The 27,957-nt window shown below is 38.7% G+C and overlaps 2 protein-coding genes across 2 annotated transcripts in view; one reads left to right on the forward strand and one right to left on the reverse strand.

The window, feature by feature from the left end:
- The window catches only part of epb41l4b (erythrocyte membrane protein band 4.1 like 4B), a 35,253-nt gene extending 33,520 nt beyond the window's left edge, over nt 1-1,733 (forward strand). The window contains exon 23 of the mRNA XM_047361227.1: nt 878-1,733. Coding sequence (XP_047217183.1) covers nt 878-941 — 64 coding nt within the window. The 3' untranslated portion in view covers nt 942-1,733. The remainder of the gene's footprint in view (nt 1-877) is intronic.
- Nucleotides 1,734-3,976: 2,243 nt separating this feature from the next.
- Nucleotides 3,977-27,204, reverse strand: esrp1 (epithelial splicing regulatory protein 1). Its single transcript, XM_047361801.1, has 16 exons — nt 26,861-27,204; nt 26,307-26,465; nt 26,072-26,188; nt 25,659-25,770; nt 23,939-24,082; nt 22,369-22,423; nt 22,146-22,256; nt 21,877-22,009; nt 21,714-21,756; nt 19,382-19,701; nt 18,290-18,514; nt 14,621-14,867; nt 10,946-11,129; nt 9,357-9,498; nt 8,876-8,965; nt 3,977-6,623 (listed from the first exon to the last, which is right to left on the reverse strand). The coding sequence occupies exons 1-16, from the start codon at nt 26,990-26,992 to the stop codon at nt 6,492-6,494; spliced, it is 2,346 nt and encodes a 781-aa protein (XP_047217757.1). The 5' UTR covers nt 26,993-27,204; the 3' UTR covers nt 3,977-6,491.
- Nucleotides 27,205-27,957: the final 753 nt, after the last annotated feature.

The raw sequence follows: 27,957 nt of genomic DNA on the forward strand, positions 1-27,957 counted from the left end.
GTGATAAAGAAATCATCAAATAGAAATTGCAATTTGGTCAAATAATAAAACTAAAGTAGACTGCCCCATCAGTGTTTGGTTTTAAAAAATAGAAGTAAAACAAAATGCAAAATGTTTCATAACCACAAAGGTAATTTTTGCAAGGAACCCCAATAGATTAAAAATAATATCTATCTATCTATCTATCTATCTATCTATCTATCTATCTATCTATCTATCTATCTATCTATCTATCTATCTATCTATCTATCTATCTATCTATCTATCTATCTATCTATCTATCTATCTATCTATCTATCTATCTATCTATCTATCTATCTATCTATCTATCTATCTATCTATCTATCTATCTATCTATCTATCTATCTATCTATCTATCTATCTATCTATCTATCTATCTATCTATCACAACATCATATAGGTAGTTTGTTTATTTCAAGGGAAACCCCTTGAATAAAATCTATCTTAAAATATTATTCTTTAATTTTTGTAGTTCAATCATAAACATGAGTATCCACTCTCAGCATGTTTTCCACTTACACAGCTCCATATAATCATTTTCCCTCCTATATGCTTTCAAGTTGCAACTATGCTTTAACCATATTGTGAAAATATGCTGGTGCATGTGAAATTTGCTGAATCCTGTACTCCTCACTAAATATCCTCCCACTATCACACTTGCTTTTATGCTCTTCAGCTAAATTTAATTTGAAACGATGCATATATTTTATTGCTTGGTCCTTACCTTGGGCACTCGCTATTGTAAAAGTATATTTGCTTGGTAAAAATTATTAACACAATAAATCAAAACAGGCATATTTCCTACACGGTTTATCTTATCTTCTAATGCAAATTTCTTGTGTTTGTGTATCTGTAGTGGAGAGGAAATTAAGCTTGACAGAGAGAAGATCCTAAGAGCCCTACTGATGACAGAACTTTGAGATTTTTACCAATGAACCCTGTGACGAGAAATATACACACAGAAACTCAACGAAGTTCCAAAGTGTCTCAGTTGGCATCTGTATATTTGCAAGCAAATTTAACAGATATAGATATAAATATATTTGAATAACTGTAAATTGTTATATTTGCTTATCTGTTTTAGAATAATGTTTTGATTATATTTATTGAGCTATTAAAGGAGTTATGTGGACTCCCTCATCATGAACTATACAAATCTGCTGGTGCTGCCTGCATGATACATTCGTTTTTCTTCTCTACGTGATAATATTGTTTGTTTTGGGGTTATATCTAGGTTTTATGTTTATTTAACCATCATTGCACCCATGCTAGACTTACAATTATTAAAGCACTAAAGCACTCAAATGTACTGTTACAATGAAGCTACTTTCAAATCAATTTATGCCCAGTGTAAATACATTGTAATTACTGTGCTCATGAAGGAGGCTCTGTAAAAGCTTAATTCTGCATTGTAATTATTATGTGATATAATCATTTTTACATGCCAAAACATTTGCAATATTTGCGCTTCAAAAATATTGAACAGAATGTGTTTAAACAGACAAGAGCTGTGCAACTGTTCCAGCCTGACCACTAGAAGGAGACAAATCAAATATGTCGTTGCAGCTTTGCTCCTGTTTTTCAGGTTATCCTAAGGAAGATGAATCACTGCTATTTTTCTACATGCAATTTTCATCACAGCACAAATGCAAATCTGATCTAAGAGAGCATGTTCTTGGAAATAAAGATAATCTTGTTGCTCCACTGCTTTATTTCTGGTCTGATTTGTCAAAGTGATTCAGTGGATTTTCTGATAGAGCTGCTTGTGCCATCGGCTGGATCCTAATACAGGTTAATTCGTTTGACAATTTTTATTCAACATCTTCGGCCTCTGCTCTGACATGGGAATTCAGGTCAGCCTCACCCTGCATGCCTGTGCCTTAGTTTTTCTTTAGTTCTCACCCTCCCTGTGAGGGAATGTTGTGTTAAAGAAAACTGATTCATCTGCCGCTATGGTGTTCAGGTTGAGGTAGGATGAGTCATCCTGTTAATTGTACCTGTGTTTGGTTTTTAAGTGAACTACTTACACCGCTGTGAAAACTTGCATTCACTCTCTTACAGATTTCCTGTTTTTTTGTCACCCCTTAATGCTTCAGATCAAACTAATATTAATAAACAAAGACATCTTTGTCCTAAGGGAAAATTCCTTTAAACACTAATTAAATCATGAATTAATTTTCACTAACCACATTTATTGGTTCAGTTTCGCTATCCACACCCTTTCTAATGTATAGAATGAAGAAATAACTTAAATAGAAACTGTGACAACATGAAGTAGATGAAAAGATCTCAAAAAGCAGCACATCCTTTCCCAATGTTGGAGAAAACAGAACTGTGGTGAACCTTCCTAGAGGTGGCTGGCCTACCAATATTTCTCCAAAAATGCTCACCCAAGAGGTCATAGAATAGCTCAGAACACCATCTAAGGAGCTCTTGAGGAATGGACTAGTGCACAGCTTAAACCCCAAGCACAGTTGGGTTATGCAACAGGATAATGGCCTAAATACCATCAGCCAGGTCACATCTGAATATCTAACAAAAACTGAAGATTTAAGTCCAGTCACCTGAGGTGTGGATCTCTGCAGCTCCTCCAAAGTTAGTCAAAAGCATATTCAAATTCAGTCAGGTAGTTAGGCAGCTTCTCTAAATAATGCTCTTCTTGCCTAGCCAGTCAGTTTAGGTATACAGCCGCGTCTTGGCAAGTTTCCAGTTACACAATAATCTTTCCATTTTGTGATAGGAAATTTAGCATTCTTGGTGATCTTCAAGACTTAGGATGTTGTTTTATATCCAAACTCTGCTTTAAACGACTCCACAACTTCCTCCCTGACTTGTCTGCTGTGTTCCCTGGTCTTCAAGATGCTGTTAGTTCACTAATGTGAGGCCTTCTTCTTCGTTATTAATGGCGGTTGGCAAACAACAATAAGATGCATTGCCAGCCACCAACCGGTAAGGAGCAACTTCTGAGGCCTTCCCAGAACAGCTGGATTTATGCTGAGATGCAATTACACACAGGTGGAGTCTATTTACTAATCAGGTTGCTTCTAAAGGCAATTGGTTGCACTGGGTTTACAAATTAAAAGGATACTGAATACAACTGCACACCACAGATATACCAGAGTGAAAGTGGCTGCTATGGCCAAAATCTTTTAATGTTTCCAAAAATATTAAACAGGATGTAAAAGCAACTAGCAAATTTTTTAAATATATTTTCTTTGAAAAATTACTTTTTTAAGATGCACCAAATTCAAAATAAATTTCTTAGGCCATCTTAAGTCACATTTTGCAGATATTGCTCTGAAACTTTAGCTATGATGGTGCTTATGTTCAATAGAAACTAAAAAGAAATGAACATACAATAACTATTAATCCTCACTGATGACTTTTGTTTAAAGAAAATTGGACTTTGACCTAACAGCAATTTAATTGTGTGAAAACTTGTGCAGTTAAAGTGTTTCTCAGTCCAACTGTCTGTTGATAAAAATGATGTGATCATTTTAGAAGTAGATAGTTTGAAGTTTGATGCAGAGATAATAATGAAAAGGTGGTTTTGGCATGGTGCTTTTCTTTCAGTGGCAGAATGAGTGAGTGTTTTTAAAGGGATCAGTCAGGGTGGAGAACCCAGGATTAAATTACACAACACCAAATCTGCCCTGAGGGGGTCTGAGATCTTTTTTTCCTCTGCCTTCCTTGTCTCTTCTCACTTCCTGATCTTCTCATTCTCCACCTTTCCACCCAGAGGAAGAAAGACCATCCTCTCACAACAATGTGTTCAGTGTGTCTAAGTGACAATGGCTTTTTTTGGCTGCAGCATGTATGTGCGGAGAAACTCAAAGATAATCACTCAGGACATTGTAAGGGAGTTCCCACACTTTCGCCTTGAGTAACAATCTGTTTATGCTCCTCCACTTCAAATCCCTCCAAAAAAGCTGAAATCAAGCAGATGTAGGCCAGAAAATTTACCATGTTATGTTTATTGTTTGTTTTTTTCAGCATGTCTGAAGCAGGACATCCTGCTTTTGGACACATAAACAGAAACATTGATTCTGAACATCAACTCTGCATGGCACAAATGACAAAACGTATAAGACACATGTCAAACATGTCCTTCAGTTAGCAATGTTTCTAAAAACTGTACAAATGACCATCTTAAAAGAGATAATGGTGAACAGATTTCTGCTCTTTGTTCAATCATATTCCACAGTGTCACAGTATATGGTGGAATAAAGACAAAATACACTGGATAATAAGATCATGGTGTAATGAAATTGGACAAGGACCTCCATGAACTCCTGAGATTCATTATTTTGAGTCAATTATCTGGAGGAATGCAAACTTTGGGGTTTAAGGTATCAAGAATCTTGTTTTGAAGGAGCAGAAACCAAGAGGCTAAACAAAGGCTTAACCTACAAAAATAAAACCATGGAATGCTATGCAGTGAAGGAGGAGAGACATTGTTGGTTGAGATCCCTCATAGGGGGATATGTAGTGGGTAAAACAACTGCAGTATGTAGGTCACTAAGGCAATATTGATAAGGTCACTAATGTTTGGTTTTGGGACTGAATTATTGTTGCATAAACTAAAGATTCAATGCGCATCAGATTTCTATGAACAAAATCAACCATAGTTTAGCTACAGTGTTTAGAAACAAGATGGCATGTGTTATCCAGAAGATTGCACTCTGTCAAAGTGTACAAGAATAACACAGGTGTCTCTCAATATAACAGAATACCATCGGAAAAATGTTTTTCGGTAATTTCAGTCAAATGGTGAAACTCATATACAAGAGTGACATATTTCAACCGTCTTTTACTGATCATTTGATGTTAATGGGCTTATTGAGAACCCAAAATCCATCGTCATATTGGGTAAGATCAAATATGAAAAACGTTTTAAATTGAGAATGTCAGCTTTGAAAACAATGTTCATGTACAGTATATGCAGCGGGCATCGTTTGCATCTCAGTTCTCTCAAGGCTGCACTTTTCTGTTGCTTGTGCAGCGTTTTGCACAGTTTTTTCTTCCACTAAGCTTTCCTTTATTATGCTTGGACACAGCGCTCTGTGAATAGCCAAATTCTTTAACTTTCATTTGAGAAGAGGATTTAGACCACTGTGGAACAGTCCTGTCCTTTTTTTCTATAGCCCAGGTAAGATCTTTCTGGTAAATCAGGTAAAAGAGTGGCTTAAAAACCACAAATATGACAGTTGTAGCTCATGTCCTTGATACGTCTGTGTGTGGTGGCTCTTGAAGCACTGACTCCAACTACAGTACACACCTTATGAATACCGCCCCAAACTCTTGAATGGTTTTGTTTCACAATCTTTTTAAGGCTGTAGTTGTTGGTTGTGTACCCCTTTCTACCAGTTTTTCCTTCCACTCGGCATTACATTAAGATGCCTTGATACAAGACTCTGCCACCTTGTTTAACAATGATATTTTGTGGCTTACCTGCCTTTTGGAAAGTCTAAATTACAGTTTGAAAACTGTCATGTGTAGATCATAACGCAACATAATATTTCTGTGTTTTCTTATTGCTTTTTGGCAAAACTGAAGATTTCTGAGAAACCAGATTTCAGGTTTCCATTATCTGTAAATCATAATACTCAAAATGATCAGAAATAAACAATTGAAATATATCAGTCTGTGTGTTATGAATCTATATAATATACAATGAACCAAATTACTGATTTAAATTACCTTTTAAATAATATTCTAATTTATTGAGATGTACCTTTATGTACATGTGTCTTGCATTTATTGATGTGAACATAATGTATACATCACAGTGACCTATCTTCTGAATGCTGCATACAGAGAGACATCCAGGTTCATTTGATATTGTTTTGCAGGTTTCACTTCAAACATTATATGAAAATCCCGACGCTGTCATTTAATCTTGTGCCTTTGTTACTTTCTGGATCGGAACAAACTGTAACGAATGTTGCCATCAGCAGATACTGCTTCTTTATTTCTCTTTAAATTTCTACTTGTTAGCAGTGCATTGGTATTTAGCATTATGTAAACATCTTACATTTTACTACAGAACTTCTTCATGCACTACAGCTTCCAATACAATCACTGTGTACCTGTCTCAATATGCTTATAAACATTTACAATATTCATGCATAATATTCACATTCACATCTCTTTCACACAGTCACTTTCACTCTTCACAGAAAAGCTTGAAGAAAAGATTGAGCTCAGGTGCTACTAGATTATACTTCTCTAGTTTGGCAAATAAAATGATTACACTAACTTAGGTTAAAAATCTCTATAAAGCTTTTTAACATACAGATAATGTGCAATATAAAAACAAATGCTATTTTTGGCTAAACTGCTGTAAATTTGGTATAAAATACGTACATTTTTGTACCTAACAATATAAATAAGATTTCTAAAAGACTATTTAAAAATCACAAACTAACAACTCTTTGTCACATACGCATGCCTTTTGTTTTTGTGCGATGCTACAGCAGGGTCAGATCCAGGTACTGGCCCCCAGGCTTTGTAATGAGAGGAAGGGTCATAAGAGGAGTTTCCCCTCCGCTGGTCTGACCCATGAGACTGTTGTTCAGCAGAGAAACGGACTCCACAGGACCCTGGAAGGAGAGGAGGAGAGGTGTGAAATAGACAGAAAGATAAATTATAGTTAGAGTAAGTAACAAACTACAAAAAGGAGCCCTTCCACCAGTGCGAGATGTTTCCCACCACCTCCTCAACTGCCTGAGGGCTACACTTTTTGTGACCCAGACCTAGACTAGTACACTACCACACCATCAACTGACTGTTCATTAAACCCTTTCCTCATAGTTAATATGCAGGTCAAACTTTAAAGCGCAATAGATTTGGAAATCATTTACTAGACTTAATACAGTTCATTTTCACCTCTAATCACAGTCAGTTCAAGGCATAAGCAAACTAAGCTGCTGCTTAGGGCAACCAGGGGCACAAACCCCCAACTTATGTTTACTGAGGCTACTTAAGAATGAGTTCTCCGGGTTTCTGAATATGAAATTTAAAATAATAAACATAAACGCATTTGAATTAATTAATTAATTCAAAAAACCAAATGCTAACTGGGTTCACACAAAGGAAAATCTTCATAGTTTGGTGACAGCTATAAATTAATGCCTCTATTTAATCATTCCTGCAAATTAATCTAAATAAGTGATGGTGTTCTTTGGGTTCATATAAAAACAAACATTTAAAATCAGCTCCTACTTCTTGACTCTAAAGAGTTTGTGTTTAATTGCTGCACACCTGTGAGTGAATCACTGCAAGACTAAATGAGAAAGTCAGAGTAATAAACTTAGGTCCACATTTTATGTACTGGTATTTGTTTAATAAATAATGTAAGGTGGCTCATCTGAGGGTTAAGTCAAATGTATCTGGTGATATGATGTTAACTTAATTGTTGGCTCACAAGTAAAATGCAGGTGTAAAACACAGGCAAAGAAGATCCAGCTGTTTGCCAACACTGCATATTGCTGAGGTGCATTTTGGTTGAAATACATGCAAAAAGCTGCAGAACAGTTGTATTGTTTTAGGCCAAGCTGTGGGGCTGTGTGGTCTGTTGTAATACTGTGCGCCTTAGCAGGAACAGGCTCTTGTTTCATATTATATAGTAAATTAATAAAATTATATAAAACGTATTTAAAAAAAACTTAATCAATAAAACAAAAATCGAAATTAAATTGTTTGTTTTTTACCAAGATAAACTGAGGTTAGTTTAAAGTGCATTTTAAGGGCTTTGTGTTTCATATTGGTTATTTTCGTTTGCAGATATTGGTCATTTTTTGTCTCTGTAATTACCAAAACTAATAATAAATTGAACATATTTTTTGGGACATAAAAACAATTTATCATGATTAGCTGTACGCAAACCTTACTCTTACTTGAATTGCTTTCCAAGATGAGCTTGGAAATAAGACGGATGTGCTGGCGTGTCATTTCTAAGGGGCCACTCTATGGTATTTAATCGCTCAACCTACCTAAAAAAAACAAAGACAACAACTGTGTGAAAATGGAAAACCAAATTCATCTTAGGGCCCCATCTAATCTTGATCCAGCTCTGCTCATAATGTAAAAAGCTCACATTTTGCAAATATTATCACAGCTCTAAGCCTTGCTGGAGCTCAGAAGTACTTGTTTTCTGCTGTAAGTCAATGATATGAATCATTTCAGTACGAAAATGCCCCATCCATTATGCTAATAGCTCAGCACGCTATTATTTGCCACTGGGAGATCAGGTTTTGATTTTGAGGCCTTCAATGTGTTTTTAATATGACTGTAGGACAGTGTGAATCAGAGCTGAGCTGCTAAAAGCTCCTGACTCAACCATTCACACAATGGTAATTCACAACAGCCAATACACACCATACTGGTTGAGAAATATTTGTTTGAACTCCTCTGTGTGAAATTGTAGCAGCATTAAAATGAGATAATAGCTTTTTTCCTGACAAACACACTTCATCCTTGGACTCTTTTGGTTTTGTTGCATAAAAAGAATTCAGAGCTTGATGGTCCAGTGAGGAGAGGAGGTATAAGTGAACAGTCAGTTCTCTCTTTTTACCATCTCTGCATGGAATAAAGAACTTTTAATAGGACAGAAAGACACCGCACACTATTTAATAAGGAAGACACATCAAAATCTAAAGGGAAAATAAAATCCAAGAAATATCTTATAACCCTTCAATTTTGGTAGAGAAAACATCACTGGCATACTGAGCCCAGAAAAACCCTTAGTGACCAGTCGAGCGGTCTCTAAAGACTGAGTCTAAAGTAAATCCCACTAACTAAGCCCTCAGCCAATCCTTACCTGCCACCTGCCTCAGACACCTTAAATACACACCCACTCTTTGGGCTGCGTAAACAACATCCTAGCTGGGTCGTGAGCGTGCACGGCCCCATGAGCGTGGATGAGAGCATCCTCTGGATCATACTGTGTTGTGATAAAAGGGAGGGGGGGTATAACATAGACACATTTAGCCATAGATCCTAGCCTAATAGGAATAAGGGTCTGAAATCACATACTTTTTTAATAATATACAGGAGATTCTGCACATTGTTCATAACACAACTTGACTCGCTCCAGTTCAAGTCAAAGCAAGCCGCAGTGCATGTGTGACCGAAGAGGGAGAGTAGACAGGATAAACTAGTTTGATACCCTCTAGGCAAACCGCAGTGGATGCATAACAGTCCACACCCATAATAGCAGGAGATTTGAATAAAACCCTTGGTGTCTGCAGAGAGGTGTGTGAAAACAGAAGCTGCAGCGTGTGTGCATACATATGTGCAACATAAGCGTAAGGCTTTCAGAGAACTGAACTTACCTGGTATCCTTGCACAGTGTTGATGAGGTCTTTAACTCCGCTGCCGTTATAGGGCAGGCCTGGCATTCGCAACAACCCTCCGGGGGAGGACATGGAGGAATGGGCCGGGAAGAAACCCAAAGTTGTAGGTGAGCCAGGTGGACTGGGGAAATAAAAATGTGAAATTAATACTCTTTCATGCAGATGTTCCAAAATAATCTGGCTTATTCTTAGAAAATATGGCACACACAGTACGCAACAGGAAGAAAAGCATAAAACTGGGAGGGACCTTGGGTGTTATCTTTAAGTGCTTTCTCTATGACTGACCAGGGAGAAACAGAGGTCACTTTATGTTTACCAAGCTCCCTGATAACACATCCTTCAGTTATTAACCACCCTTGTCCCAGTCATTCTCCTTGGCCAGACACATTTCAACCATACAAACAGTTTTTTATTCAATTAACATCTTTATTTCTGGTGACTAAAGCAAATCTAATAATCTGAACATTCACTCCAGTTTCAAGTCCTTTGCAGCCTCTAACAGGTTTTGTCTTCCTCAGGGATCGCTCTGTATTTAGTTTCATCCTTCCTCCAAATCAACTCTGACCAGGTTTTCTGTCCCTGCTGAACAATCACACTTAAGCATATCTCATCAGGTACACAAATGATGAGAACATTAATACTCAGCATGCTGATAGAGGTTTGTCCTGCGGAACCTCAGATATTTAGCTTGCTGGGCTCCTGACTGCCTCCACAATGTAAGAAATAGTCTATAAATGAAGGAAATTGAAAACAACTGCAGACATGCTGAGCTCCAACCGAGTTCACACTGAAAGCAAGATGCTAAATAAAGTCTCATAAAGCCCTACAAGGGCCCTACAGCAGGATCTCGCAGCTTTTGATATGACAGTGCATGCCTCTACAATCAGAAAGATACTTCACAAGTTTCACAAGAAAAACAGGAAGGCCTGGCTGAAGTTTGCCAGTAAGAATGTTAATAAAAACCAGGACCTCTGGAACAATGTTGTCTGGAGCGGTGGGATTAAATAAATATTTTTAAGCACCAGAAAAGAGGACAGAAACCAGGCCAGATCTTCATCTCACTGAGACACTGTAGAGTGACTTAAAATGGACTGTACTTGTAAGACACCCCTCAAACATCTGTCAGCTGAAAGTGAGAAATGAAGTAAAGAGATTTCCTCAGAGATAGGTAGATAGGTACAAGAAGCTCCGCTCTGAAGATTTTTCAGTCAAAGGGGTAACACTTACGGTTGCCTAGTTAGAACACATGTTTTGTTTTTTATTTGGTTTTTTTGTTTAATAAGTAAAACAAGGGAAATTTTTTGGATTTATCTGTATTTAAATTACTTTCTTTTAAAGCATTGAAAAAGATTGGACATAAATGTGCAATATTTCTTTTGAAATAACTGAATATTTAAGGGGGGGGGGGGGGGGGGGGGGGGGGGTCCTAATTTTTTTTAATAAACTTTAAAGCTGAAAGCATTTTGAAGAATTATGGCTAAAAGTTTCCAAGATTTAGGAAATTATCCTAATTAGCTTCACTGAATGCTACATGTTTCGGTCTACTTTACCATTGCTTCTTTTTTTACCTGGGGTAGTAGGCACTGTAGTTCATGTATAACTGAGCCGATGCAGGGTAGTAAGGATGCCCTGGATGCAGGGGGCGTGGAGCCAGCAACATCTGCCCGATAGGAGGGTAAAGAGCAGCTGCAGCAGCTTCCGTAGGGAGGATAGGTTGAACCGGAGTGAAGGAATACGATGGAGGAGATAAACCTAAACAGAAAGAAGAACAGGGAGCAAAACGGAAACATAAAAACTCTCAAACACTGGAAGTAGGAAGAGTCATGGTGGTAAGGTCTGGTCATTGTTGAGAGTGAAGCTCATGCAAACAATAACCACTGATGTCTTTACTGTTCATGTGAGACCTATAAGTATGCATCTATATGAGAATAAAAGCTTTATTTGTATAATGTAAAGCATTGGAATTTATCACGATTTAAACCTTCAGAAACATTATTGATTGGATTAAAACTGAAAACTGCAAGTCTTTGCAGGTTTGCTGTCATCCTACTTCCTCATAAAATAATTTTATAGAACAATCTGTATTCCCTGTACTAACATAAGGAGATTCCTGCACAGTACACATCTACATACTAATTACACACAGATCGGTGTATTTTAACCCTTTATTTCTGTTCATTTGGATTATTATGCTTTACAGCTAATGAAAATCCAAACATCTCAGAAAAAATGAATATTGCATTAGACCAAAGAAAGTACATATCCATGTGCTGTACAATATATGCACCTGATACTTGGCTGACCTTCTTGTTGTGTGAATTACTGAGTCAACAGCATGGCATGGAGGAGACCAGTCTCTGACACTGCTGAGGTGTTAAGAAAGCCCGGGTTGCTTTTTTAGCAGCCTTCAGCTTATCTTTATTATTGGATCTGGTGTCTTTCATCTTCCTCTAGACAGCAATCTATAGATTCTCTATGAGGTTAAGGTCAGGCCCGTTTGTAGGTCAATCCATCACAGTGATACCTTGGTCATTAAACCAGCAATTGGTACCTTTAGCCGTGTGGACAGGTGTCAAGTAGTATGCCTTTTCACTCTTCTTTCAGGCTCTGTAAACTTTATTTTATATGATATGGAAAAATGTACTTTCATCTGAAAAGAAGACTTTGGACTCCTGTTTAACAGTCATTCTTCTCTTTATCCCAGGTAAGACAATTTTAATGTTGTCTGTAGTTCAGGAGTGGCCTAACACATGGAGTGTGACAGATGTAGTTAATGTCCTGGGTTTGTTGTGTGGGATGACTCTTGAAGAAATGACTCAGGTGCAGTCTACGTCTTATGAATCTCCCCTTGATTCTGGAACGAGTTTTGCTTTACAAACTTCTGAAGGCTACAGTTATCGCTTTTGCTTATAGACCTTTTTCTACCACATTTTCTACTTAACTTTCTTTAATATTTAGCACTCTGTGACCAGCCAGCTTTCATAGCAAAGATCTTTTGTGGCTTACCCTCCTTGTGGAAAGGGTCAATGACCTATAACTTTATAGACTACAACATAAAATTTATGTATTTAAATTTTATTGGTTTTATATGGTGTTCATGGACAAGATCTCAAGGTGTAGTTGTTTAAAAGAGGGTGTCTAGTTTGGGAACTGCAGGATCTCATCTTTGCTTTTTTGCAGATGATGTGATTCTGTTGGTTCCCTCAGGCCATGACCTCCAGCATGCATGGGAGAAGTTTGCTACTGAGTGTGATGCAGCTGGGATGAGAGTCAGCTCCTCTAAGTCTGAGGTTATGGATATCAACCAGAAAAATGTGGACAGCCCCATCTGCATTGGGGGTCTGTCTCTGGCTCAAGCGGAGGAGTTTGATGCCCCTTTTCCATTAGTACCTACTCAGCGTGGATCATCTTGAGTCAGTTCTACTCTACACGGTTTGGTTTGTTCTCCATTACAATCGGGTACCATCTCAATGTGGACAGGATTGTCAATAGCAAGGCGGTTCCACAGTCTGTAACCCTTAATGTGATTTGATTTGTATGTGACACGAGAAAAACAATGGAGGACCATAGTCTATGGCTGGTGTTAGACACAGAGTGAAAGAAGAGAGCCAGAGAAGGCTGCAGGCGGCAAGACGAAGCATTCAGAATAACTACAGGAGTGAAAAGGAAGCCATGGAGTGGTACCAAACTGAAGGTTACAAGCTAGAGAATGTGTGACGGTAAGCTGAAGCCTAGAAAGCAAGTAGAGCTGTACCGAACCGCGTTAAGTAGGAACTAGCGAAAAACAGGCATAAGTAACTTGGTGCCTTGTTCACAAGTGATGGACAAGACAGACTGGGGCTTCATCTGCAGTAATGCAAGTGCTGCTCCAGTCAGTTGTGATGAAGAAAGAGCGGAGTCAAAAAGCAAAGCTCTTGATTTACCGGTCTGTCTACATTCCGACCCTTACCTATGGTCATGAGATAAGGATCGTGACCCATAAAACATGATCCCGGATGCAAGCAGCCAAAATTTGCTTCTTGTAGATGGTAACTGGACTCAGCCTTAGAGATACAGTCAAGAGTACCATCATCTGGGGGGAGCTCAAAGTGGAGCCGCTGCTTTTTTGCATCAAAGGGAGTTGGTTGAGGTGGTCTATGCATTTGGGTGCCTCCTGGGTGCCTCCCTTTGGAGGTTCCCTGGAGGGACTATATGTATCCCGTGTGGCCTGGGCATGCCTTAGGATCCCCCAGAATGAGCAGGTGGATGTCGCTCAAGACAGGGATGTCTAGGGTTCCCTCCTGGACCCTATTGCCCTTGCGACCCAATGTCCGACAAGCGAAAGACAGTGGATGGATGGATTGATGGATGGTTTTATGTAATATTCAAATTTTCAGAACTATGTTCTGTGTAAACTGTGTTTGTGTTTTCATTAGCTAAAAGTCATAACCATCAAAATTAGCAGAAAAAACATTTGGAATATATCACTTGTGTAACGTATGTAATATATTTCTAATATATCATTTTTCATTTCTGGACAGAACTTGCCTGTCTGTATTTGAACAGAGCACGAAAACAATAACATGTATGTCATGATAAGTTGAACTCATTCCAACCACAGCATGTAGTTTTACTCATATAATCATCTGCACTGTAAATCAGTCAGTCATCAGCTGTTAAATCAGTTTTAATTGTGAACAGACACTGAGACCAAAGCACATCTACACACCAGCTCTGCCCACCTCTCGCACAGCTCCTGATTGGACAAGCACAGGAGGTGCACACACACCTAATGTGTGCTTGTCTGTTTAGGCTAAATCCCACAACCACCACTACCGATCTGATGAGATCAGAAAACTGTAAGCAATGTGGCCGTATTCTGCGCTTGTTGGTAATTGCTTTGCTTACACTTTTCCGAGGCCTTCCAGATCTTTGTGAATCACTTCAGCAGTGGTAAGATAAAGGAATTGGAAATGAATAACAAACATGCCACTGAAATATTACACTACAGTATCCAATCAGAGTGAAAAGCGAAAGAACATATTATTAACAGTATTATCATTACATGCAAATGGGTGTAGTAATCATACTAAATTAAAAAAAGAAGAATCAGTCTCACATTGATACACACACACAGAGTTTGAATACTTTACCCCATCCTCCCGCAGATCTAGATTGGAGGAAAAACCAGCAACTCTGCCACCACGGCAGGAGCCCACCTACCCAGCAGTCCCGAAGCACCCCCAGCTCCCAGCAGCACTTACGTCTGGACTTACATGGCGGTGGGCTGAGCCCCGTCCCACTCCTGCTCCTGGTGTGTGTGTGTGTGTGAGAGAGCGAGCCTCCCATCAGCACCAGGCCCATCTCGTCAGTGCTACAAGGGAACACTTCCACGTAGCGGCTGTTCACCCCGCGCTCGCTGGACATCACGTGCTTGTGGAGCCGCTGCGCGGCCTGGACCGCCCGCTCCCCCGATGTCAGCTGGATGAAGCAGTCGCCCGACGGACGACCCTGCAAACACAGTGGATCAGGGTAATATTTTGGAACATTTATATCAGAAAGTGTGTTTAAGGAAAGTCATCACTCAGCCAGGAGATAACTTATTCAAGTTTCTATCATAAAGAAGAAATTACAGATCCAAGAGGTTTTGCACAAATAGAAAAAAGCATAGCTTTTTCCCAAACTGTCATATGTTCGCTCAATACTTACTCAGCCTCCCACAAAGAAAACAAAGAATGCACCATGCACATGTGTGACACTTTATAGGTTCATCACAACTGCGACACAGATATTACAGCTGTGACCTGATAATACTACTTGACCTCCTGCGACACTATACTGTCTGCAGTAATGATACTTCAATCACCTAGGCATGCCAGAAGTTTGAAACTGAAAGTGAAACTGAGGGCTCGACCTACTTTATGATTATTTTGGCTAATAATTATTTGATGACTTGGAGGCACTCATAGAGCATTTAAAATTTATTTTCCAGGTAGTCAGTTGCTTCTGAAGTATGAAAAAAGCAACAGAGCAACAGTCACGTACATGTCCTGATGCAGTAGAACACTGAATTCCACACCCTTGATCCCAGTACACATGCACTGTTCAGAACCGGGGCATACCTACTCCATATGGGCAGGACTTAATATTCCACAAAACTTACTCACATTCAGACTCACTTAACAACCACTTTTCAATATGGCAAAATAGGATACATTTCATTTAGTTTTAACCTTTACGGGTCCAAGCCCGCAGAGGCACAGAACATTCTGAACCATAAATAACAATTTCAAAACCTTTATGTCTAGAATCAATGGATTGCATCAGATAGGATAAACCACACCCAATACTGTCAATGTTTGTATGCTACATGCTACAAATGCAAAACTTTCAAATGAAATCTCACTGCAGGGATTAAGCCTGAATGCTCTAGACATTTACATCTCTTATCTAGAGATGAAGCTAAATAGAAAAACGCAAGATGATTTTTGAAGTCTCAAAAACTCAGAACACTATGCATAAAAAATTGTTTATTGCTAGCTGGCTAAAAGTTATTTAGATGGCACTCATGTCCCAGACTGAAAACATGATCTGGACGTAGTGGACCCAATTTACCGACAGCTAATACTAGGGAGAACAACAGTGTCAGGGAATTATTTTGCAAAACCTGAAAGTATTTCCACAAAATCTTTTACATATATTCAGTGTAATGGAATTAGGCTAACACCGTCAATATGATGTTGAATGAGCTAAGTGGGTGTTGGTTTTTATTAAGCTCACATTTTCAGAATATATTTATTGAATAAATTAAATTCTTCAAATACGACAACCTATCTTGAAGTTCCTAAGGCTACTTTTTCAAAACGTTGTCATTGATGCTATATTGTATCTCCACATCTCTTGACCATTGCAATGAAACCATGCACACTTCATCATAGCTTGCTATGTGTAAGTGTTGTAACTACATTTTAATGCTAGGTACTAGGGACTATGGAGAAACACTATTTTTCCTCTGAAGTTTTTTATATAGTGTGATAGGGGTGATAGATGGAACTGTAAAAGCCACAATATTGGTAATCTGAGAGTGTTTTGAGAACTTGATGACTACTTTGTTATTTTAATAGAATTTCTAAAGCTTTGGGTCCATTTTGATAGTACTGTTGGAATGGATTTTTATGGCTGTCCTCCTAACTGGAGAGTCCTATTAACTTAAAAGGTAACATATTTCATTAGGAGGTAAGTTTTAGGCCATTTACAAAGATCAGTGCAGGCTGAATACTAAGGGGTGCTAAAAGCAAGAAGTTACAGCTTTCATAAATGGCTTTTCAAAACGATGTGTCATTAGACAATGGAGAACACCTTTAATGTACAGGGGTTGGACAATGAAACTAAAACATCTGGTTTAAGACCACAGTAATTTATTAGTATGGTGTAGGGCCTCCTTTTGCGGCCAATACAGCGTCAATTCGTCTTGGGAATGACATATACAAGTCCTGCACAGTGGTCAGAGGGATTTTAAGCCATTCTTCTTGCAGGATAGTGGCCAGGTCATTATGTGATACTGGTGGAGGAAAAGGTTTCCTGACTCGCCTAGATCTGGTGACTGTGCAGGCCATGGGAGATGTTCAACTTCACTTTCATGTTCATCAAACTAAACTTTCACCAGTCTTGCTGTGTGTAATGGTGCATTGTCATCCTGATACACGGCACCGCCTTCAGGATACAATGTTTGAACCATTGGATGCACATGGTCCTCAGCAATGGTTCGGTAGTCCTTGGCAGTGATGCGCCCATCTAGCACAAGTATTGGGCCAAGGGAATGCCATGATATGGCAGCCCAAACCATCACTGATGCTTCACTCTGGGCATGCAACAGTCTGGGTGGTACGCTTCTTTGGGGCTTCTCCACACCGTAACTCTCCCGGATGTGGGAAAAACAGTAAAGATGGACTCATCAGAGAACAATACATGTTCCACATTGTCCACAGCCCAAGATTTGCGCTCCTTGCACCATTAAAAACGGTGTTTGGCATTGGCAAGAGTGACCAAAGGTTTGGCTATAGCAGCCCGGCCGTGTATATTGACCCTGTGGAGCTCCCGACGGACAGTTCTGGTGGAAACAGGAGAGTTGAGGTGCACATTTAATTCTGCTGTGATTTGGGCAGACGTGGTTTTATGTTTTTTGGATACAATCCGGGTTAGCACCCGAACATCCCTTTCAGACAGCTTCCTCTTGCGTCCACAGTTAATCCTGTTGGATGTGGTTCGTCCTTCTTGGTGTTTTGTTGACATTACCCTGGATACCGGGGCTCTTGATACATCACAAAGACTTGCTGTCTTGGTCACAGATGCTGTCCCCGCCTACTTTCAGGTGCCGTGGAGATTAGGACGTGGCAGAGAGAAGAGGGCTGAAATATGTTTCTGTCATTCTCTACAATATTTTTCAGTACTGCTATTTCAGCTTTCACGGCCTAAAGAGTAAAGTAGTTCAATGCTAATAAAGAGTTTAAACAACAAAGCATTTTCATATAAATGTATTTTAACTATGAAACTCATCCACAGTCAGACAATAGGCAAGAAACAGAAATGACATAAAATCCACAACCAATTAATGTTCACAAATACACATTAGCTACTACATAATGAATAAATACATTTAACAATGGCATAAGATGAGATAACTCATCTTATGCCACCTCAACGGAGCTTCTTATGCCATTGCACAGCTCCCTTTCCCCCAAATAAAGTCCCTTCTCGGTCAAATGAGATATTAAATATTAAGAACAACTTTATTCTTCTACTAGCTGCTATTAATCATAATAATGATTATAACAATAATAGCAAGAAGAATATATTTGTAAGTCTATCATTTAGTAAATTTATACCAGAAAGTATGTGAGCCAAGGGTGTGTCAGCATGGTTGCTGCATGTACCTGCTGGTTTAGCACCATGTGCACGCCATGTTGTCTGATGTCTTGTGTAAACTCGCCCAAGAAGGTGAGGATGTCCTCTATATTTGCCGTATACGGTAGCCCCCTCAGCCTGAGGCAGTCCCTCACACCACCAGGAGGTGGCAGGAGAGACACCGTGGGCAACACTGACACCAGGGGGGCTGGGGCCACAGGGATCAGGGGGGCAGATGAGTACCGGTTCAACACCTAAAACACACAAATGATTTGAAATTAAATACTCAACTTGAGAAAGGCATTCTGGATTAGGATTTCCTTATTTGGCTGAGATGCTTTGAGATAAAACACTCAAACAATAACTTAAACTTACTGTTATTAGTTTAAACTCAACAATGAAACATCTACATGGCAGTAGGTGAGAGGCAAAGAAAGCCGACGCAATGCTGTGTTTAAGTATGCAGCAGTGTCAAACAGGAGCTGGTCTGCAGCCAACAGGACACCAGCATGTTTGCATTTCTGAAAAAGACAGATAAAGGCTCCACAGCCTTGCATATATATTTAGCTGCAAGAGAAAAGCCCTCTGCATAGATATGCTAATGTACTGTAGGCGGACCAGCCATGAGAGATAGGAAAATGAACATTAGTACCTCATGAAAGCAGCAGTACAGGATACAGAAAAGTCTACATCTTGTTATGCAGGTCTGCAACCATAAGGTTGAGAAAAAGCAAGAGGAGCAAAAATGATATGCCCTTACATTGCTACAATATCTGATAACCGCATCCATTAACACAAATAAAAAAATAAAAAAAGACACTCTCCTTGTCACAGAAAGGGTAAAGAATAAAGAATAAATCTCCAACTATTTTTTACTCTGAGCTTTATCATCTTTATATCTTTCTAATTGTCCAATTAGCTACCTTCACCAAATATGGTCTGTTATGTCTTTAATTTGATAAAGTAAAATATGTAACTGTGGAATATCCTGTTTTTTCCTTATTGGACCCTGTAGGAGAGCAAATCTTCCTCTGATGCCACAAGGCAACCAGACCCACCATATTGTTTGTCTAAACTGCTAGGATAGCCAAAACAAATTTCTACAACACATCCTGACATACCTGTTGCACCTCTGCTGCCGTGCTTTTAAACAACTCAATGTATCTCTTCCCCAAGAGTTCCTTGTGTTTCCTCAGAGCACACTGAGCGTGTTCCTCACAGGCAAACAAAACGAAGGCGTCTCCTGTTGGTCGGCCGTCTGGGTAGCGGACAAACAGGATCCCTTCCTTCCCTCCACTGATGGGACAAGTCTCTTTCAAACCGTCCTCTGGTGAGAAAAATCTGAGCACGTCGTCGTGGGTGGCGTTGAAGGGAAGCCCTCGCATCCTCACTATGATTTGGTCCTCACGGGACAGGAACATTGCCACCTCGTTTGAGGTACCTAATAGGACACATAAAGATGAAGATTTAGCCAAACTGAGAACACATTATGTTCTCCTTTGTAGACTGCAATATGTTTAAGGTTTTGTGGCAATAGTGGCTTTTATTTATCAGTAGCTGAACAGGAGGAGGGGCTGAGAGAGAAAGGGTAGACATGAAGTACAGTAAATGACCCAACCTGGGACAGCCAGGTGAAGAACTGTCGACTCCATAAATGGTGCGCCTGCTCTACCACTGAGCCACTTGGGCCTTTAGACTGCAGTGTTACGGAAAACATGCAATGATGAACCTAAACTTGACTTTACCATCTTTGTGATTTTAAATTTCTTCTAGTGTGTAATCATAAGGGTTAACTTCAACTAGTGAAATCTCCGTAGTGCAAATGAAATAAAGCCATAAAGATTTTTATCATGTTGACTAACTTGATGCTCTATTAAAAGCTGTTATTAACATTAAAATCCAAATGTTATTGCTGAGTCATAACTGACAGTTCAGTCTATAAATTACAAGTTTTCCCTTAAATAACAATTGGAAAAAACACACCTATTGGCTCTGGAAATGTTAATCATTGGTTTACTATTTACCAAAGGGCATTTTAAAATGTGGGCATAATTTCAACTTTGTTTGTCTAAAATGTGAGTTATGACTACATGCAGGACCCTGCCAGAGCTGCAGGACCATCATATGTTCTCATAAATTAAATTAATCCAGTCTTTTATTACAACATAAGGAAAATATGCAGGAATGCAATTTCATATTTAAATATAGCAAGCAAAAGCAGCATTTTCTTCACCCAAACTCTTTTCCCTTTGCAGTAGTGCAGTCAGAAAGTTTTCAAAGGGGTGGCCGCATAGGAACCAGTGCTAATATTTGAGCTGGCACCCAACCCAAAAACCATAAAAGAAATTCATGAGTTTTATTATGCTTATTGTCATATTTAAAAGGAGTAGACAGATAATCTTAAGTGCCTAACAATGAAAAAAAAAGATTTTCCAACTTTTAAACTCAATCTCGTGTGTTTTTAATTGATCTGCATAAAACATATGCAATGGAGGACTGTTTGGCCAGGAAAGGTAAGCAAATTTATAGGGGTGGTCACTGCCTCCCTTGACCCCATACCTACCACCCTTCTGGTGGCACCACTGCCTTTTTGCCAGCAAAAAGCTTGCAAAGCCTGCTTCAACAAATTAGGTACCGTGATTTAATCTAGGTTTTGCACATCTAGGGCAGTGTGGTTTCACACGCATGGAGATTCAAAAGTACCACAAATCCATAGCAAAAGAAAGATTTGCTAGAATTTAACTAGTAACTGCACATATAATTATTTCTCAGTGGATTTAATTATTTTGTGGTCATGTAGCATCAAGGTCTAAAAGTGCCTCTATCCTGCAAAGACATAATTTTTCAAATAAATATTTATATATGTAAAAGTTTAAATAATTATGTCAGATAAAATATATATATATATATATATATATATATATATATGAAAACAAAATAAAAAAAATTAAAGTTGTATTAATACTAAAATCATATACAGTAATACCTATAATATAGAGTGACTTCAATTTTTTTTATATTTCTTGTGCTTTAGTGTATCATTAGTTAATTAACTGTTACAAATAGATTCATACAGCCGATTGGTTAAATTAGAGGTACTGCGGTTTAACTGTACAACAACCCACAGACTGACTTTGGTAAGGCTGAAAGAAAAGATAAATTCCCAATGAGCTGCTACCCAGGACTATTAAATAAATACTAAAATATTATATATAATTTAAGCAAATAGGGAATTTTAGTTAAAAATGTCCTCATTTTATAATCAAATTTTCTATTTTATATTGTGCCAAACCTTTAAATTGTTATGACTAAATATATGCATTTAATGTTTGTTAATATTTTAGTTATCCCATCCAAAAAAAAATTTTGCAACTTTATTTATTACATTTTTCCTAGTATGATCCTTTAGAGAAATATGAACAAAAACGTTACATGAACAAATGAGTGCCTCACCTCCTGCTATCTTCAGGAAGTCTTCTCCTGTTGCTTTATAAACCTGTTAAAATGGAACAAGTTGGGTGTTTAGTGCTTGTAACTAAAGGTTAAGATGGGAAAAAGATGTATAATGACTGAATAAGGGGTTATGGTTCTCATGCTGTGCCTATAGACCAGTTACCTCAATGTATCTGCTTCCCATGTGGTGTTTGTGTCTCTGCAGAGCCAAATCTCTGTGTTCTTCACTGACAAAACGAACAAGGGCTTCTCCATTTCTCCTCCCCTGAGCATTGAGACACAGAGCAGCCCCTCCTCTGTAAGATACAATATGGGGATAGTTAAACATACATAAGGTCAACAGCAGCTCAGCTGCATGACTGCGAGTGATGAAAGATCATCCTAAAAAAAAAAAAAAAGCTTGTACGTATGTGCTCCAGATCTATAACATACTTGGCAATGTTGAGGCCTTTGAAGAATCGAGCCATGTCCTGGTCAGAAGACTGCCATGGCAACCCCCTGGCTCTGATCACTGTATTGTCACACACCTTCTCCCTCTTACTACTGCACACACATAGGTACAAAAACAGACTCAGGAAAAACCTGGCAGAAAACAGCCTAGGTTGATTTTAATGTTAGAAAACAAAAAAGAAAAAAAAAAGACTTTCTGACTCACCAAGTGCCACTTTCAAATCTCTCATTAACTTTCTCTGGGTTAGAAAAGCTGTGACCTGGAATGGGAAAGCAACAAATAATCAAATACAGCCAATATATACTATTGTAACTGTGCAAAATTGTAAAACCTGTGCATTTCTTGCTTCCTATCCTAAATCACTCCATATACAAACAGATTCTTTATACACATTTCAATATTCAATGGAATTATCTTCCGGGATATACAAAACACATCTCAATCATTTTTCAACAAATCAGCTTTTTTACATTTAAACATGGATTGATATATCCAGTTGATCCAACTGGAAGCTGCAACGGGGAGTGTGGAAAATAGGTTTAGAAACGTGTTCGAGCAGGTTGGAATGGGTGGAGAAAAGTGTCAGGACTGTTGTGTGATAAAATAATATCAGTGAGAATGAAAGGAAAGATGTACAAAATGGTGGTGAGACCAACAATGTTAGTTTAGAGACACTGGCACTGAGGAAGAGGCAGAACTAAAGGCAGCAGAGAAGATTTTGAAATTCTCTTTGTGAGTGACAAGGATGAACAGGATCAGCAATTAGTAAATCAGAGGAACAGCTCAAGTTAGATGTGCTGGAGATAGCCAGAGAGGTTAGACTGAGATGGTTTGGACATGTATAGAGAAGGCATAGTGAGTATATTGGTAGAAGGATGTTGAGGCTGAACCTGCCAGGTAGGAGCCCTGGAGGAAGACCAAAGAGAAGACTGATGGATGGAGTGAAAGAGAACATGAAGAAAATGGGTGTGAGAGAAGAAGATCCAGAAGATAGGCTTAGATGGAGACAGATGACTTGCTATTGTGACCCCTGAAATGGAAAAGCCGAAAGAAAAAGAAGAAAGAAGACAACCAGACGGTACCTTCACACTTTGAGCATACAGTGCCTCACAAAAGTATTCACAGCCCCTAAACTTTTACATATTCTGTCATGTACTGGCATTTTATGTGATAGACTAACCAATTCCAAAGTCACTTCATTAATAAATACAGTCCTCCGTTTGTAATTTAATTTCACCATAAATCCATCTTTCTGTGAAAGCCTCAGAGAGTTGTTAGAGAAAATTATTATTATTATCATTGTGACACGTGGTGATGGTATTTGGTATTTGCAGCTACAGTTGCAGTGAACGGTGGCATTGACTCAGGGGATGAATTCAAATGCACAACACACTTTCAGATATTTCATTTGTAAAATATTTTGAAAAGATGCATCATTTTTCATTTAGTAATTAGGTGGCTTGAAGGGAATTTGTGCATTATAAACCATGCATCATCTTTCACATCACAGTTATATGCTACTTTGTGTTGGTCTGCCACATATAATCCAAATAAGTTGAAGTTTGTCCTTGCCATGTACAAAATATGAAATAGTTCAAGGGATATGCCTATGGTACGAGATAAAACATCATCATTAAAATCGTCCCTGACTTGGTCCCTGCCCAAGCTTCAATTCTCATAATTAACAGTTGAGTTCTCTTCTACTAATACAGTATTGCTCAATGTGTTTTGTTGACATTACAGTTTTTCCCTTAACCTCATATGCTGTACTTACAATATGGCTCAGAGAGCAAAGTGAGAATAATGCTGGTCATAAGCCGGACCTGCTGCACGGCTACTTCCGGAGGCAGAACCGCCAGCGGATCCTGATTGGCTGAGGGATCCCACACGGTGGGCACATCGACAGGTATGTTAAGAGCTGAAGAGGATCCAGTTAAAGAAAGTATTTCTCTATGCAATGATATGTCAGGTTATCTATACCACTGGGTGTGTGAGGTTAGCTCTGTTGACTAAACACACACTTGTTCTCCTAGAGCTCAGCAAAGTGCTGCCATTCTTTCCTTATTTGCATTTCAAAACCTCTTACGATGCAGCCAACACCCTGGCTTTAACCCTGTAGAAGGAGAAAACAAAATCCAAAACATACTTCCAGTGCAATGAAAAAGTATTTGCCCTCTTATAGGTTCCTCCTGTTTCTTTTTTTGTCACTCCTACATGTTTCAGACCTAACAGATGTTAATATCAAAGAGAACCTGAGGAAATACAAAATGCAAGTTTGCAAATGATGACCTTATTTCTTAAGTAAAAAAAAAAAATACTATCCAAACTAACCTGGTCCTGTGTGGAAAAGTCTTTACTCCCTAACTTGACAGCTGCCAAGCGATTGTGATAAGTGGCAATAACTCTTTTATGTTGTGGAAAAATTTTGTCCCACTGTTCACTGCCAAATTGTTTTAAATCATTCAAAGTGGAGGGTGTTAGAGCATGAAAGGCCTGAGGTCACGCCATGGCATTTCAATCAGATTTATGTTCAGACTTTGACTAAGCTACTCCAAAACTTTTATTCTGTTTTTTTTTTTAGCAAAGCTTGACCTGATGGTGAGCTTTGGAAAATTGTCCTCCTGCATAATCCCAATGTGCTCGGACATTCTCCTTCAACAATTTTGGCATCCAGGTGCTGAAGCTGCCCGATACCATCACACTACCACCACCATGTTTAACTGTTGGTTAGAAGTTCTATTTCTGACATGCTGTGTTACCTTTACACCAAATTTAATGGGCCTCAAGCCTTCAAAAAAGTTCCACTTTTGTCTTTTGCCAAAAGTCTTGGGGAACATCAGGTTGATGTTAGCATTTGGAAAACGCAATGCAGATTTTTGGTCTTTATCATGAACACTGATCTTAACTAAGGGAAGTGAGGTCTGCAGCATATCACTTTTTTCCAGGTTCTTTTTTGACCTCCTGGATAAGTCTATGGATGTAGTGTGGCTGGCCACACTGTTCCATGTTTTCTCCATTTGTGGATAATGGCTTTCACTGTGGTTCAGTCCACAAGCCTTAGAAACATTGTAACCCTCTCCAGACTGTAAATCTCTTTAGAGCAGGACATGATTACTTGGTTTTTGAGATATTTTTGCCTACTTTATGCTGTCAGACAGGTCTTGCTCAATTGCTTTGCTAATTCTACAAGCCTGGCAATAGTCAGGCCTGGGTGTGGCTAATAAAACTGAACCTTAAAAGTATAATTGAACACAGGTAGTTTAAGATTTAGAAATGGAGGCATGTTGTTTTGGATAGTTTTTTTCCCTTAATAAATAAAATCGTCACTAGAAAACTACAATTTGTATTAGCTCCTTTTATCTTTTCTATTAAAATGTGTTTTATGTTTAAAAAAATTTAGGTGTAACAGAAAATCAACCACACCAGAAGTCTGTAAGTGGACAAACATTTTTTGGCCCTATATTGAACAGTACCAACATGTCAACAAAGGATACGTTCTGCCATGACGTGTGCATTCAAAGCCTTGAGGTCAGAGGAGGGGAAGTGGCTCTTGAACTCCTTCCGCAAGTCGAAGAAGGAGTAGAAACAGTCTGGGACCAGGATGTTCTATAAAGAGGAAGAAATTCAGTAAAAGGACGTGAACAAGCAGCCCATCAGCAGCTGGTGTTTTATTACATTTACCGCCTTCATGTTTGCTCAGGCCAGCATTGAACACACTGCCTTCTACACAACTGTTGTTTGAGTAACAGATGTGGCAGAATGCGGTCAGCCTCTCTTGCCTGTGCACAGGTGTAGTTTGGTATGTTCAAGGGGCATATGTCATGGACAGTGTCAGAGTAATTTGATGGAGAACAATGCTGGAGGTTCCTGCAGTAGGGAGGCATTCAGCCCAACCCAGCTCGCTCACCTTGTTGGCGGCCTCAGGGTGAATCACTTGACGGATGTGGAGCTGCCCGTCTGTACACAAACACAAAGACGTACCCGCACCCTCACTGTTCACCTCATTTGTCAGCTGCAGATTGAACTGAAATAGAAAAAGAAAAAATCACGAGACGCTTTACTGGAGAAAACTGGATTCCCAACCAGATTTCACGCCAAACAATCACTGACGTAGAATCTAGAGACTCAGGAGACATATTTACCATGTTTATACCACTGTCAAGACTTGTCACTGTGTAGACGCAGTCTGCTCCGGAGGCAGTCTCGTCCTCCTTGCATTCAACCAGCACATCTTCGTCTGTTTTTTCCCCCGTGGAGTCTGAGAGGTCAGGCCTAATGAGAAGCTCATTCACCCTGCCCAACTGGTTCAGAGATAAAACAAGTCAGTCCAGAGAAAGTAGTTTACAGAGAAACCTATATGGGATGGAATAATAGCACAGATCTAAATGACTGTATACATTAAATATATCACAAGATAGATATTATCACTCTTGTGGGCAGGAGCCTGCTAATTTTTAACAGAATTTCTATCTAAGCATACCAGATTTTTAACCTCCTTACATTTTAACTCCACAATAGATTTGCTGCTTTAGATTTGAATCCAGCACGTGATTAAAGAAAACTATTAAAACAGACATTTTATTCAATAGTTGTTACCACTTAACGTGATGTGGTTGTAGTTTATCTGTATTCTCCTACTCACTAGATTTTCTGCTTAAACCACAGTAATACCTAAATAGTAAAAATGCTTTTTTACCGTTTTGTTGTTCACATTGACAAGCTGCCAGACCAACTGGACCAGCTCCTTCTCGTCAGAACCCAGCAGCTCTCCGCTTGCTCCAGATGTGGTGGTGAAAACCACCACCAGGTAGTCTACCTGCGCCGTCATCTGAACGCAAACGAGCCTAAAATAAAAATCTAAGGTAATACTACACTGAACTGAAGGACAGCAAGGAGAGAGGTTCGAGGTTAAAATAGGAAGGAGGTATAGAAACGACTTTTACTGTTACACCTGAGCGCAAAGGTGAGCTTTGTAAATCCGGAAAGTTTGATCCCACTTTGAGCCTTCCGCAGTCACCATCGCGGAATAATGGCTGAACGCTCAACGGTTTTGTAGCGATTCTTACCTGTCTGACCACGTGACTGCATACCTGCTGTCCCCGCCTACTTTCAGGTGCCGTGGAGATTAGGACGTGGCAGAGAGAAGAGGGTTGAAATATGTTCCTGTCATTCTCTACAATATTTTTCAGTACTGCTATTTCAGCTTTCACGGCCTAAAGAGTAAAGTAGTTCAATGCTAATAAAGAGTTTAAACAACAAAGCATTTTCATATAAATGTATTTTAACTATGAAACTCATCCACAGTCAGACAATAGGCAAGAAACAGAGATGACATAAAATCCACAACCAATTAATGTTCACAAATACACATTAGCTACTACATAATGAATAAATACATTTAACAATGGCATAAGATGAGATAACTCATCTTATGCCACCTCAACGGAGCTTCTTATGCCATTGCACAGCTCCCTTTCCCCCAAATAAAGTCCCTTCTCGGTCAAATGAGATATTAAATATTAAGAACAACTTTATTCTTCTACTAGCTGCTATTAATCATAATAATGATTATAACAATAATAGCAAGAAGAATATATTTGTAAGTCTACTACTTCTACTGATGATAATAATAATAATAAAAGTAAATATAACAACAATGATAATTATTATTTTTTTACAATAACATTACTATGCAATATGATAATAATAAAAACAATGACTGTCTATTATTCATATTATTATTATTGTTTGAATAATATATTTGAATTATTTTGCTATAAAGTTTTTACTCTT

Source organism: Girardinichthys multiradiatus, chromosome 3 (assembly GCF_021462225.1).
Source record: "Girardinichthys multiradiatus isolate DD_20200921_A chromosome 3, DD_fGirMul_XY1, whole genome shotgun sequence".
Taxonomy (NCBI): domain Eukaryota; kingdom Metazoa; phylum Chordata; class Actinopteri; order Cyprinodontiformes; family Goodeidae; genus Girardinichthys; species Girardinichthys multiradiatus.

Coding starts and splice junctions, on each gene's coding strand:
- esrp1 (XM_047361801.1), bottom strand. CDS start 26,992: ATGACGGCGCAGGTAGACTACCTGGTGGTGGTTTTCACCACCACATCT. Junction 22,010..22,145: donor AAAGGCCTCAACATTGCCAA/GTATGTTATAGA, acceptor TGTATCTTACAG/AGGAGGGGCTGCTCTGTGTC. Junction 11,130..14,620: donor ACCGCCATGTAAGTCCAGAC/GTAAGTGCTGCT, acceptor CTTTCTGTTTAG/GTTTATCTCCTCCATCGTAT.